The following is a 15752-nucleotide window of genomic DNA, read 5'->3' on the forward strand; positions in this document are numbered from 1 at the left end:
TAACACCCCACTCTCACCAATGGACAAATCATACAAAATGAAAATACATAAGGAAAAGCAAGCTTTAAATGACACATTAAACAAGATGGACTTAGTTGATATTTATAGGATATTCCATCCCAAAACAACAGAATACATTTTCTTCTCAAGTGCTCATGGAACATTCTCTAGGATAGATCATAACATGGGTCACAAATCAAGCCTTGGTAAAGTTAAAGAAATTGAAATTGTAGCAAATATCTTTTCTGAACACAATGCTATAAGACTAGATATCAATTACAGAAAAAAAATGTAAAAAATACAAACACATGGAAGCTAAATAATACACTACTAAACAACCAAAAGATCACTGGAGAAGTCAAAGAGGAAATCAGAAAATACGTAGAAGCAAATGACAATGAAAACACAATGACCCACAACCTATGTGATGCGGCAAAAGCAGTTCTAAGAGGGAGGTGGATAGCAATGCTAGCCTACCTAAAGAAACAAGAAACATCTCAAATACACAACCGGACCTTACACCTAAAGGAACTACAGAAAGAAGAACAAACAAAACCCAAAGTTCATACAAGGAAAGAAATCATAAAGATCAGAGCAGAAATAAATGAAATAGAAACAAAGAAAACAACAGCAAAGATCAATAAAACTGAAAGCTGGTTCTTTGAGAAGATAAACAAAATTAATAAACCATTAGCCAGACTCATTAAGAGAAAGAGGGTGAGGACTCAAATCAATAAAATTAGGAACAAAAAAGGAGAAGTAACAACTGACACTGCAGAAATACAAAGGATCATGAGAGATTACTACAAGCAACTGTATGCCAATAAAATGGACAGCCTGGAAAAAATGGACAAATTCTTAGAAAAGCACAACCTTCTGAGACTGAAGCGGGAAGAAATAGAAAATATAAACGGACCAATCACAGGTACTAAAATTAAAACTGTGATTAAAAATCTTCCAACAAACAGAAGCTCAAGAGCAGATGCTTCACAGGAGAATGCTCTGAAACATTTAGAGACGAGCTAACACCTATCCTTCTCAAACTCTTCCAAAATATAGTAGAGAGAGGAACACTCCCAAACTCATTCTACAAGGCCACCATCACCCTGATACCAAAAAAAGACAAAGATGTCACAAAAAACAAAAACTACAGGCTGATATCACTCATGAACATAGATGCAAAAATCCTCAACAAAATACCAGCAAACAGAATCCAACAGCACATTAAAAGGAGCATACACCATGATCAAGTGGGGTTTATCCCAGGAATGCAAGGATTCTTCAATATATGCAAATCAATCAATGTGATACACCATATTAACAAATTGAAGGGTAAAAACCATATGACAATCTTAATAGATGCAGAAAAAGCTTTTGAAAAAATGGGTGTTGACCCATTTATGATAAAAACCCTCCAGAAAGTAGGCATAGAGGGAACTTACCTCAACATAATAAAGGCCATATATGACAAATCCATGGCCAACATTGTTCTCAATGGTGAAAAACTGAAACCATTTCCACTAAGATCAGGAACAAGACAATGTTGCCCACACTCACCACTCTTATTCAACATAGTTTTGGAAGTTTTAGCTACAGCAATCAGAGAAGAAAAAGAAATAAAAGGAATCCAAATCATAAAAGAAGAAGGAAATCTGTCACTGTTTGCAGATGACATGATACTATACATAGGGAACCCTAGGATGCTACCAGAAAACTACTACAGCTAATCAATGAATATTGTAAAGTAGCAGGTTACAACATTAATGCACAGAAATATCTTGCATTCCTATACACTTACAACGAACAATCAGAAAGAAAAATTAAGGAAACATACCCATTCTCCATTGCAACAAAAAGAATAAAATATCTAGGAATAAACCTACCTAAGGAGACAAAAGACCTGTATGCAGGAAACTATAAGACACTGATGAAAGAAATTAAAGATGATACAAACAGATGGAGAGATATAACATCTTCTTGGATTGGAAGAATCAATATTGTAAAAATGACTGTACTACCCAAAACAATCTACATATTCAACACAATCCCTATGAAACTACCAGTGGCATTTTTCACAGAGCTAGAACAAAAAATTTCACAATTTGTATAGAAACACAAAAGACCCCCAAATAGCCAAAGCAATCTTGAGAAAGAAAAATGGAGCTGGAGGAATCAGGCTCCCTCACTTCAGACTATACTACAAAGCTACAGTCATCAAGACAGTATGGTTCTAGCACAAAAACAGAAATATAGATCAATGGAACCAGATAGAAAACCCAGAGGTAAACCCACACACATATGGTCGCCTTATCTTTGATAAAGGAGGCAAGAATATACAATGGAGAAAAGAGAGCCTCTTCAATAAGTGGTCCTGGGAAAACTGGACAGTTACATGTAAAAGAATGAAATTAGAACACTCCCTAACACCATACACAAAAATAAACTCAAAATGGATTAAAGGCCTAAATGTAATAGCAGACACTATAAAACTCTTAGAAGATAACATAGGCAGAACACTCTATGACATAAATCACAGCAAGATCCTTTTTGACTCACCTCCTAGAGAAAGGGAAATAAAAACGAAAATAAACAAATCAGACCTAAGGAAACTTAAAAGCTTTTGCACAGCAAAGGGAAGCATAAACAATAGAAAAAGACAGCCTTCTGAATGGGAGAAAATATTTGCAAACGAAGCAACTGACAAAAGATTAATCTCCAAAATTTACAAGTAGTTCATGCAGTTCAATATCAAGAAAACAAACAACCCAATCCAAAAATGGGCAGAAGACCTAAATAGACATTTCTCCAAAGAAGATATACAGATTGCCAACAAATACATCAAAGGATGCTCAACATCACTAATCATCAGAGAAATGCAGATCAAAACTACAGTGAGGTATCACCTCACAGCAGTTAGAATGGCCATCATCAAAAAATCTACGAACAATAAATGCTGGAGAGGGTGTGGAGAAAAGGGAACCCTCTTGCGCTGTTGGTGGGAATGTCAATTGATATAGCCACTATGGAGAACAGTTGGAAGTTCCTTAAAACACTAAAAATAGAACTCCCATATGACCCAGCAATCCCACTACTGGGCATATACCCTGAGAAAACCATAGTTCAAAAAGAGTCATGTACCACAATGTTCATTGCCACTCTATTTACAGTAGCCAAGACATGGAAGCAACCGAAGTGTCCATCAACAGATGAATGGATAAAGAAGATGTGGCACATATATACAATGGAATATTACTCAGCCATAAAATGAAACAAAATTGAGTTATTTGAAGTGAGGTGGATGGACCTAGAGTCTGTTAAACAGAGTGAAGTAAGTCAGAAGGAGGAAAACAAATACCGTATGCTAACACACACACACACACACACACACACACACACACACACACATATATGGAATCTAAAAAGGAATAGGACAGGAATAAGGACGCAGACATAGAGAATGGACTTGAGGACACGGGGATGGAGAAGGGTAAGCTGGGACGAAGTGAGAGAGTGTCATGGGCATATATATACTACAGAATGTAAATTAGATAGCTAGCTGGAAACAGCTGCATAGCATAGGGAGATCAGCTCGGTGCTTTGTTGCCTCCTAGAGGGGTGGGATATGGTGGGTAGGAGGGATACGCAAGAGGGAGGGGATATGGGGATATTTGTATATGTATAGCTGATTCATTTTGTTATACAGCAGAAACTAACACACCATTGTAAAGCACTTATACTCCAATAAAGATGTTAAACAAAAAAATCAGCAATGTCGGGAAGTTCTTTTTTCAACACAGGGCCTTTGCTTTAACTTGGTAGCTCCCTTTTATGGAGTGGTACCAGTAGCACTGCCTTTTTAATGATTTGGAGCCTGGTGCATGGAAATAACACATCCCAAGACATAAATAATGTTCAGGTTTGCAATTCTTCCACCTTGCAATTCAGCAAATGGCATCTGTTCGCTGCACTCAAAGGGAGCAGGGATCTGATGAACCACAGCTAATGGGTAGCATGTTGACAGTTCAGTTCAGCAAGCTTGTACAAGTGCCACCCTTGGTAAAACCTGTATTAAGGTCTTACCTATATTAAGGAGGAGGGGGGCTACAGAGAAGTTATCAGACATGGTTCTTCAGCCTCCAGCGTATTCTAGTGGCTGAGACCAACACATTCACAAATCCTCTATTGCAAAACTAGTCAATGAGCAGGGATTCCAGCACAGTGCTGTGGAAACCTCAGGGTAGGAAAGAAAAGGATCCCCACTGAAGGAAGATGAGACGTGTCTTGGGAAAGGTGAAAGCTGAGATGAGGCCTGAAAGTGTACAGAAATGTGATGTGAGAGGTAAAACTATTTCAAGTAACTTAAATAATTTGAACCAAGGCCTGGAGGTCAAAGGATTACTAAAGACTGTGGGCAGAAGATAGAAGCTTTAAAAGAGGAAGAAGTATAACAGAAGATGAGGCTGCAAGATAGAGTTTTGAATGCCTGACCAAAGAATTTGCATTTAATTCTGAGTCTACTGGGAAGGCCATCAAAAAGTTCTCCATATTTTTTTTTTTTTTAAGGCATGGAAGTAGCATTATCAACCTGTTTGTAAACAAAGTAATAATAGCAGCATGTTTAGTGTAGATTAGAGGAAGGGGGGAAACCTAAAAGGTTGTTGACTAGTCTGTTGAGGAAAGTAAATAAAAGATGCAGACATCTGATGCTAGAGTGGAATCTTCTTAGCCCGAATATCATTAAATATTCAAATAAAACTTGAATGAAGACAAATTTGCAGGAAACTTTTAGAGGTAGCCCCATCTCCCTTTTCTCTTCTATTATTGCTTTATTGGTGAGCATAGGTCATAGATTATTAAAGAAAACCAGACCCCTGGATACTGGCAGCATCAGAAACATCTCCTGTTGTTCCTTATAAGAGAGGTGGAACTGGGAGAAGATATTTTAATTTTGGAGGTATAAAACCTTTATTCAGAAGAAACATTCTTCTTCTCTGGGTCAGGATAGATACCAAACATGCCTTTCCTGACTCCCATGGCAAGGCAAATGACTTTTGCTCTATAAAATCTCCTGATCACTTGCTATCCAGAGGATGGTACATGGACAAACAGCATCCTTCCTACCTGGGAGGTTATTAAAAATACAGAATCTCAGTCTCTACCTACTTAATCAGTGTTTGCATTTTAACAAGGTTTCCGGGTGATTTCTATGCATATTAAATTTGAGAAGCACCAGCCTATTTTTTTTTTTTTTTCCAGCTAAAAGTTCTCCTACTTTTCTATATTACTTCAGGATTTAGGGCTCATGCATATGGAAAAAGCAGGGTTGGGTGGAGGAGAGGAATCCTGGTAGCCATAACCCAGTCTAGTTCTCCTTTCAAGACAAAAACATATAGAGTTTAAGGCAGTGCCTGACACAGAAGGGCTTTGTAAAACATAGCTACTGTTATGGTGACTCTTTTTGCCTATTATTATTTTTTTTCAGTTGGTTTCTCTTACCTGGACCATTATTTTAATTGCATCAGCCTCTCCAATCATAAGAAACACTTCACAGAGCTAAACTGGCAGAAAGGGCTACCAGTTCACCCTGCTCCCATACAGAGACAATAAATACTAAGTTTGCATTGAAATCCAAATAAAGGAATGATCTTTAAGGTACAGTGTCTAACATTTGCTTGATTATGATCAATTTCCTGTTCTCTTACATCATACAATTTGAATTTGAAAACAGTAATAGCACAAAAAGATAGTTTATCTTTGATGTGGGACGAATTCTGGGCCATGACTTGATGGTGTCCTCACTAAGATGCCACTAGGTAATCAAGTCTGACCCATCCTAGGCCAATTGTCTGGGGCTGCTTGAGGCCTAGAAATGATTTGACAGCAGAACATTTGTGTCTAGCAGTCCATCTTAAAGAGCAGAGTGAAGAATAAGACAATCCAGGAGTCAGAGCAATCACTCAGAGTGTCTTTGGAACACTTTCATTGCTGAATTTAAAGAGTCGTGGCTGACAAGTGAGTTTCTCTCTCTCCCTCTTGAAAAATCCCTGTAACTTTAATTAGCATTGACTGTACTCAGTCTTGCACCTTTGCACTTACATACAGGCCTCTTCATGGAGTGGAGTCCATTCCGATTGTGGAGGCTTCTAATCGTGGTCACTGAGTTAGTCATGAAAAAAATGTTTGCATTCTTGTTCTTGTAAATGGCAGTACAGTTGACCATTGAACAATGTAGCTGTTAGGGGCCCAACCATCAACACAGTCGAAAATCCCCTTCTAATTTATAGTCAGCTCTCCATACCCACGTTTTTCTGCATCCACAGTTCCACATCCATGGATTCAACCAACCGTGGATCGTGTAGTACTGTAGTATTTCCTATTGAAAAAAATCCTTGTATAAGTGGGCCCATGCAGTTCAAACCATGTCGTTTAAAGGTCAGTTATACTATGTTACTATTGCTATGTTGATACAATGGGAGACAGAAAATGGATAACTACCAGAGAACATTTAACAGTCCAGTTGAGGAGCAAAGTGTAAATAAGTAACAGGAGAATAATAAGTCACTTTAATTTTCCACTAGGAAAAAATATGGTAGCATTGATAATTCAGTTAATTCTTCTAAATGTTCTCATCAGCCTCCCCTGCTTAATATCTTGTTACAGGTTCATATTTTTTGCATAGTAGTATCCTTCTAAAATGTAACGTTTACTTAGTAGATAACAAAACAAACGTAAACTATTAGTAAAGTGAGAAAAAAACTTGTTTAAATGCCATGTTATGTAATAAGGTACATAAGAGTTGTGAGAATCTGTTCAGTTATTATGTAAATGATTTTAAAATGGCATTTTTGCTCCTTAAATCTCATATAGTACAGGTATTTACCAATATCTATCATTTGTGTCTTATACAGATTTATAAATTTACATATTTATCCTTCCTGATCAGGGTTTTGTAACATTTCATGCAGTTTGAATTCCTCCAGGTAAATTCCAATAAATTTGTGTTTTGGTTTATTCATAGGCCAATTGAATTGATGTGGATTATGTTTTTAATGATAACAATACAATATAATTTAATCACTCAGTTTCTGGAATCCCATGAATAAAATATAAAAGATGAATTTATTTTGCAAGACATTAATGAGGAGCTTCAGTGCATCTCCTCCTTCTGATACCTTTTAAAAGATATCTAATTATTTTTTACTCATTATTATTATGACAGATGTAAAGTCAGGTCATATGTATTTGCATATGTTTTATTTTTTAATTACATTGAGAGACCACTAAATATTCCTTGAGAGAAAATTCAAAGAAAAGAAGAAAACTAGGTCTGCTTTCAGCTAATCCTACACAGTATATTGAGCTGACTTTTGAACTTGACCACCCTGGCACTGTTATGGATTGTTGGTCTTTCATCTACAGAAATCGATGATGCAAGAGCATATACTTGCTTTCCATTTGCAACATTCTGTCCTTGGTTAACCCAAAATGACGTCAGGAAGACTGAGGTTTTTAAAACCAGCAGTAGCCAAGGAGCATATACAATATCCTGCTCCATTGTGTCAGATTCCACAATCATAGGCATCAAAATAACCTTCTAATGTGTTTTTTTTTAAATTGGAGTATAATTGCTTTACAGTGTTGTGTTAGTTTCTGCTGCACAGCGAAGTGAATCAGCCATATGCATACACATATCCCCTCCCTCTTGGAACTCCCTCCCTCACCCCCATCCCACCCAACTAGGCCATCACAGAGCACCCAGCTGACCTCCCTGCACAGCAGGTCCCCACTAGCTATCTATTTAACACACGGTAGTGTATTTATGTCAAACCTAATCTCCCAATTCATCCCACCCTCCCCTTCTGCCCCTCTGTGTCCACACGTCCGTTCTCTACGTCTGCCTTTCTATTCCTGCCCTGCAAACAAGGTTCATCTGTACCATTTTTCTAGATTCCACATATATGCATTAACATACTATATCTGTTTTTCCCTTTCTGACTTACTTCACTCTGTATGACAGACTCTAGGTCCATCTACATCTCAACAAATGACCCCATTTCGTTTTTTTATGGCTGAGTAATATTCCATTATATATATGTACCACATCTTCTTTATCCATTCATCTGTTGATGGACATTTAGGTTGTTTCCATGTCCTGGCTGTTGTGAATAGTGCTGCAATGAACATTGGTATACATGTGTCTTTTTGAATTATGGTTTCTCAGGGTATATGCCCAGTAGTGGGATTGCTGGGTCGTATGGTAGTTCTATTTTTAGTTTTTTAAGGAACCTCCATACTGTTCTCCATAGTGGCTGTATCAATTTCCATGCACACCAACAGTGCAAGAGGGTTCCCTTTTCTCCACACCCTCTCCACCATTTATTGTTTGCAGATTTTCTGATGATGACCATTCTGACCAGTGTGAGGTGATACCTCATTGTAGTTTTGATTTGCATTTCTCTATTTTTTATTTTATTTATTTTTTAAATTTATTTATTTATTTTTAGCTGTGTTGGTTCTTCATTGCTGTGTGCGGCTTTCTCTAGTAGTGGCAAGTGGGGGCTACTCAGCTACTCTTTGTTGGGGTGCACAGGCTTCTTATTGCGGTGGCTTCTCTTGTTGCAGAGCACAGACTCTAGATGCGTCGGCTTCAGTAGTTGTGGCTCACGGGCTCTAGAGGACAGACTCCGTAGTTGTGGCACATGGACTTATTTGCTCCATGGCATGTGGGATCTTCCCAGACCAGGGATCAAACCCATGTGCCCAGCATCGGCAGGCAGATTCTTTTTGTTTTGTTTTGTTTGTTTTCTTAATTTTTTTATTGAAGTACAATTTATTTACAATGTTAGTTTCTGCTATACAGCAAAGTGATTCAGTTACACACACACACACACACACACACACACACACACATATATATATACCTTCTATTTTTATATATTCTTTTCCATTACAGTTTATCATAGGATTTTTTTTAACATTTTTATTGGAATATAATTGCTTTACAATGGTGTGTTAGTTTCTGCTTTATAACAAAGTGAATCAGCTATACATATACATATACATATACATATATCCCCATATCTCTTCCGTCTTGCATCTCCCTCCCTCCCACCCTCCCTATCCCACCCCTCTAGGTGGTCACAAAGCACCGAGCTGATCTCCCTGTGCTATGCGGCTGCTTCCCACTAGCTATCGGTTTTACCCTTGGTAGTCCATATATGTCCATCCCAGTCTCTCACTTTGTCCCAGCTTACCCCTCCCCCTCCCCATGTGGTCAACTCCATTCTCTAGTAGGTCTGCATCTTTATTCCCCTCCTGCCCCTAGGTTCTTCATGACCTTTTTTTTTTTTTTAGATTCCATATATATGTGTTAGCATACGGTATTTGTTTTTCTCTTTCTTACTTACTTCACTCTGTATGAGAGATGCTATGGTCCATCCACCTCACTACAAATAACTCAATTTCGTTTCTTTTTATGGCTGAGTAATATTCCATTGTATATATGTGCCACATCTTCTTTATCCATTCATCTTAGGTTGCTTAGGTTGCTTCCATGTCCTGGCTATTGTAAGTAGAGCTGCAATGAACATTGTGGTACATGACTCTTTTTGAATTATGGTTTTCTCAGGGTATAGGCCCAGTAGTGGGATTGCTGGGTCGTATGCTAGTTCTATTTTTAGTTTTTTAAGGAACCTCCATACTATTCTCCATAGTGGCTGTATCAATTTACATTCCCACCAACATTTCAAGAGGGTTCCCTTTTCTCCACACCCTCTCTAACATTTATTGTTTGTAGAGTTTTTGATGATGGCCATTCTGACTGGTGTAAGATGATATCTCATTGCAGTTTTGATCTGCATTTCTCTAATGATTAATGATGTTGAGCATTCTTTCATGTGTTTGTTAGCAATCTGTTTATATTCTTTGGAGAAATGTCTGTTTAGGTCTTCTGCCCATTTTTGGATTGGGTTGTTTGTTTTTTTGTTATTGAGCTGCATGAGCTGCTTATAAATTTTGGAAATTAATCTTTTGTCAGTTGCTTTATTTGCAAATATTTTCTCCCATTCTGAGGGTTGTATTTTCATCTTGTTTATGGTTTCCTTTGCTGTGCAAAAGCTTTTAAGCTTCCTTAGGTCTCATTTGTTTATTTTTGTTTTTATTTCCATTTCTCTAGGAGGTGGGTCAAAAAGGATCTTGCTGTTATTTATGTCATAGAGTGTTCTGCCTATGTTTTCCTCTAAGAGTTTTATAGTGTCTGGCCTTACATTTGGGTCTTTAATCCATTTTGAGTTTATTTTTGCATATGGTGTTTGGGAGTGTTCTAATTTCATTCTTTTACATGTAGCTGTCCAGTTTTCCCAGCACCACTTATTGAAGAGACTGTCCTTTCTCCATTGTATATTCTTGCCTCCTTTGTCAAAGATAAGGTGACCATATGTGTGTGGGCTTATCTCTGGGCTTTCTATCCTGTTCCATTGATCTATATTTCTCTTTTTGTACCAGTACCATACTGTCTTGATGACTGTAGCTTTGTAGTATAGTCTGAAGTCTGGGAGCCTGATTCCTCCAGCTCCATTTTTCTTTCTCAAGACGGCTTTGGCTATTCAGGGTCTTTTGTGTCTCCATACAAATTTTAAGATTTTTTGCTCTAGTTCTGTAAAAAATGCCATTGGTAATTTGATAGGGATTGCATTGAATCTGTAGATTGCTTTGGGTAGTAGAGTCATTTTCACAATGTTGATTCTTCCAATCCAAGAACATAGTATATCTCTCCATCTATTTGTATCATCTTTAATTTCTTTCCTCAGTGTTTTATAGTTTTCTGCATACAGGTCTTTTGTCTCCTTAGGTAGGTTTAGTCCTAGGTGTTTTATTCTTTTTGTTGCAATGGTAAATAATTCTTATTTAAAGAGAAGGTATTAGCTAACTTTTTTGAGTACTATCTACCAGCTACTTTTCTAAAGTATTTTACAAGGAACAACTTATTTTTCTGGCATAACTGCTCTGTGAAGTAGCTATTACTAATATTATCCTAATTTTCAGATGAGAAAATGGAGGACAGAGAAGCTAGGTAGCTTGCCCAACTAATACATAAGGAAAAATATATAATGAAGGATTTTTGGATTATTCTCAAGGGTTATGTTATCATTGGGTGAATTTTTTTTAATTCACTCAGAAGATATTTATTTAATGCCGACTATGTGCCAGGTACTGTGCTAGGAGCAAGAGACAGAGATTTTAACATGATGAATACCTTCACATTGCCAAGCATCTGGATAAACAACCATTGTCCAAATCCACATGTATATTAAATAATTCTTGTATTAATTCAATAATTTATCCCAAGTACCTATTCTCTGCCAGGTATTATCTGGCAAACACTGTGTCAAATATCTGGCTTTTTGACAGAAGTCTGTATTTTATTGTAATGTTTCTACCTATTAAATACCCATTAGGCATCTCCTCTACAGCTGTATTGAAATGCCATTGATATTCCCATGCCTCTGCCTACAGAGAGCTTCTGTTACAAGATTTGTAGTGATGAATAAAAGAAGCTAAATACTGAGGAAAGGAAGCTGGAGGACCAGAAACACACCCTTCACTAGTTTATACTTAGTCCTCTATTGGCAGTAGTGAGTTGACTTTTCCCTTGTTCTCTTCTTTCGAAGATGGCTGCATTCTAGAAAACTATTGCCTCCTTGTTTCATAAATACCTTTTTTTGTTTATACACAGATTCAATTTTACAATACATTTCTAAGTATCTAGCTTGATTCTAGGAATAAGTTGACCCTCTTTTTTATTTTAAACTGTTTTATGAATGGTGCGGTTGCCATTGACTCTAAACAATTTCATAACTGAGAGATGTGTACAGATAACCAATGACAAATGCGACTTAATTTGAGTTGAAGTTCTGGACTCTGAGAGTTCCCATGGCCACATTAAGAAAGTTGCCATCTTAGAAAAAGAGCAGTTATACTTTGGGACAGACACCTGAGTTCTTAGGTTTAGGTAGCGAATATTAATGGAGTAGATTAATAAGGAGTGAGAGCTCTTATCTGAGAATCAGCTTGCTGTGTCATTCACTTAATACCTGGGGTTTCCTTTAAAGCCAAGAGTAATTTACTTTTAAATCTAGTTTTCTATGAAGAAAGACATTCTCTAACAAAACAAAGGCTCTAAGTGAGATCATGCTAATAAAAATGCTGGTTGTCTATAATCTATTTAAACTCCACCATCTTTATTACAATTTATGATGTTTGCAAGTAAATAACCCTTTTGAAAATCATTAGCTATTATCCAAAAGCCTATTGTTAGGGAACTGCAAGTTCAAGTTTTCAAAAACGCTTCCAAAAAATCTCTATATCTATTATCAGATAAAGATGGCTACTCTTGAATAAAGAAAACTTCAGATTTCTAGAAAAGTTAAGACAACGCCTGAGCTATGCTATGGTTGATATAGATTCTCAAATTGAGGGTATTGTAGTTCTTTGAAAAATAATTTGCTTCCACTTTTTTGGAGATATGACTTTCTCTCTTTGGAAGAAATGTGGTTTTTTGGAAAACATAAGAGCTAAGAATCAAAGAATTGTTGTTCAAATCCTCAGTGTTACACTAACTAGTTACATGTCAAAAGACAGAAACTTAAGCAGTTTTCTCATTGGCGCTATTGCTTTTGAAATTGGAGGAGATTCTCTGTGCTGCCTGCCTCCTAGACTCGTAAAGATTCAGCTATCTGGGTGCAAATGTTCTTTGAAGAGATAAATGTGATATACAAATATAACGAATGCTTTTGGGGGGACTTGTGGGGGATGCGTGAGTTTGTAAAGTATTGGTATTCACTGGATTTCATTGCATGCTTCCCTGTACAGCATTGTTTGCAATATAATATGTGTTTATTCACTGCAGTTATATGTGTGCTTACTAATTAGAATACGTGTGTTTGTCCCACTCTACCCCATGGATTGAAAGGATCATTATAAAAGAGGTCATGTTTTTATTGTGCAGAGTCCTATCCCCAGCAACTGCACTGACAAGCATAGTAGGTGCTCAATAAGTAATTGTTGGATGAATGGAGCCAGACCCCCTAAATGCACTGTGCATTTGCGGTGTACACTCTACATTTGTACTTACTGCTTAAAACTGCTGGAAATTATATGTTGTTTTGAATTTTTAGGGCATTTTTTGGGGGGTTTAGATATGCTGCAAAATCAAATTTGGAGATCATGTCTATGAATGTTAAAAAATTAATGACTCACTTCTTCATAATCACTTCTCTTCCGACTTAAAATCCAAATATTTTGTAATTCAGATATTTTGTATTGGCAGGGGGAGGGTTTGGTACCATTTAATACTGTACTGATAACTTAAATGATTTTTCTCTTCTTTTGTCTTCTCTTAGAGTACAACCCAAGGTTATGTGATAATGTGATGCTGTTTGAGAGAATGAGGTTCATAATCAGATAAACCTAGGTTCAAGTCCCAACGATACCACTTCCTAGTTACAAGACTTAATATAAGCTGTTAATTTCTCTAAGCCTTTGTTGCCTCATGTGAGCCTAATTATACTTCCCCAATGGGATTATTGTGAGGATTAAAGATAGTAATATACTTAAGGTGCTTGGCGTGATACCTAACACATAATAACCTTTAGCTGTAGCTATTATCGTTTATACAGTTCATTTCCTAAACAGTTACTTTTTTCTATTTTGTTTTTCTTTTTTTGTGTGTATCTGTCTATGTGTTTGTGTGTTTCCTTTTACAGATGGATATACAACTGATGACATTGAGTTTTACTGGCGTGGGGATGATAATGCAGTAACAGGAGTAACCAAGATTGAACTTCCACAGTTCTCTATTGTAGATTATAAACTTATCACCAAGAAGGTTGTTTTTTCCACAGGTTTGTATCAGGGCAAATAGTTAAGAGAAAAGGGGCTTTATTATATTTTGCCAAAAGGGTTCACTTATATCAGGATCAGGTCCCAGGGAAGGATGGGGACTCTGGAAGACTTAGATCTGCTGAAAATGCTCAGTTCCCCAGCAAGCCCATTTGGAACCCATCCATTTACTTTCAAGAAGGCACCCCCAACAAAGCAAATGTCTCTCATGTACTATCATAATTCCTTGAAACATACTGAGGACAGCCAGGTCATAGTTCACTCAAGTCTGACCACAGTGAAATTCTCTAAACACAGTAGGGTGGGAGGACTTCACATTTTTCTCAAAGGGTAGGACTTTCTTTACGTAGCCTTACCTACTGTTTTGGAGCTAAAATCTTTTCCAGATGTTGAGATTATCCTGATACATTTACCATTCTTATTCTTCCAGTATTGAGGTCAGACTCGTTTTCATCAGCACAGATTTTTAACAAAAAAGCCCAGGAATGCAGTAATTTGCTCCATACTCATTAAAAGAAAAATAAGTCCACAGGAATATCCCTCTTTATATTTTTCTTATTGAAATGAATTCCCCAAGCACAGAAATAGCTGATACGGTAACTGTAGATTTTGAATTGTCTGCGAAGGACTCAGGCACTTCCTGTCCCTGAAAACTACTTCAAGCAAGAATACAAAATAGCTTCCAGCTTTGCAAAAGAAACAACAGAAACTTTTCTTAGGTTTGAGGTTCTTTGAACCCCCGAGACACTATAGAAATGAGTTTCTACTTAAAATATTTTTACTTTAATATTAATATACTTGCTTCAGTCCAAGAGGGCTAGACAAGGCTTTCAGTTAGTAAGAATATCCCCCCCGCACACACACACACACACACACACACACACACACACACACACACACCATTTGTCAATGTGACTCTTTTAGGTTATAAGACTGTTACATATCTCATTTAAAATGTAATTCCCCAGGTCCACACCATCAAAAGACCCAGCTTCAAGAGTCTGATTCTTAGTTATATCTCCCACAAACATTGCTCAGGAAAAGTGACTCTCCACCTTTTGGTGGGTCAGGAATCCTTTTAAAACTTTGATGGAAGCAATGAAATTAGAAAAATTACTGCATACACATGAAAACCTTCACAAAATTTCAGGGATTTGCTGCACTAACTGCAGCCTTGCCACTGATCCTCGCCTTAAAATGCATCCTGGGGCTTGTGAAGAGATTTCTTTCCCTATAATCAGAGTGTGCAGCCTTATTCTTATATACATAAATGTACAGGATGGACTTGCTGAGAAACAGTTAAAGGGGGAACCAAGGGACTGTCTCAAATTGTCTTGTCATCACAGTTGCAGAGAATGAGAACCTTTGATTCAGTGTAGGAGGCTGAGGAGGGAAGAGCTGGAATTCTTTCAATTACTGATGAGTGTGGAATATATTTAACACTGAGTAAGTCCTGCTAATTAAAAGCCCTGTTTTCTCAGACCACTTTTGCAGAAGAAAATGCCCTTCACCAGGAGCTAAAATTGAGTTTAGGAAAGATACACAAACTGTTTGTGGGCCTTTAAAGAAAAGTATCCTATAAATATTGATTGATAACGATGATGTTTTAAAATTGTCTTTCTAGGTTCCTATCCCAGGTTGTCCCTCAGCTTTAAGCTTAAGAGAAACATTGGTTACTTTATCCTGCAAACATACATGCCATCTATCTTGATCACTATCCTCTCCTGGGTCTCCTTCTGGATTAATTACGATGCTTCAGCTGCAAGAGTGGCATTAGGTAGGCATCAATCTGACTGCTTGTGGAGTGTGCCTGTGTGTGCGCGTGAGTGCATGTGCACTTTCCTTACCCTCGA

At 37.3% G+C, this 15752-nt stretch overlaps 1 protein-coding gene across 2 annotated transcripts in view; it reads left to right on the forward strand.

Annotated features, from left to right (window-relative positions):
• The window catches only part of GABRB2 (gamma-aminobutyric acid type A receptor subunit beta2), a gene marked incomplete at both ends in the record, with an annotated part of 293646 nt that overhangs the window by 223501 nt on the left and 54393 nt on the right, over nucleotides 1-15752 (forward strand). For both annotated transcript variants that reach the window (XM_082835206.1, XM_082835207.1), the window contains 2 exons: nucleotides 13764-13901; nucleotides 15524-15676. In XM_082835206.1, the coding sequence (XP_082691332.1) occupies nucleotides 13764-13901; nucleotides 15524-15676 (291 nt within the window). The remainder of the gene's footprint in view (nucleotides 1-13763; nucleotides 13902-15523; nucleotides 15677-15752) is intronic.

The sequence above is a fragment of the Leucopleurus acutus genome (assembly GCF_964270905.1).
Source record: "Leucopleurus acutus genome assembly, chromosome: 3".
Classification (NCBI taxonomy): Eukaryota; Metazoa; Chordata; class Mammalia; order Artiodactyla; family Delphinidae; genus Leucopleurus; species Leucopleurus acutus.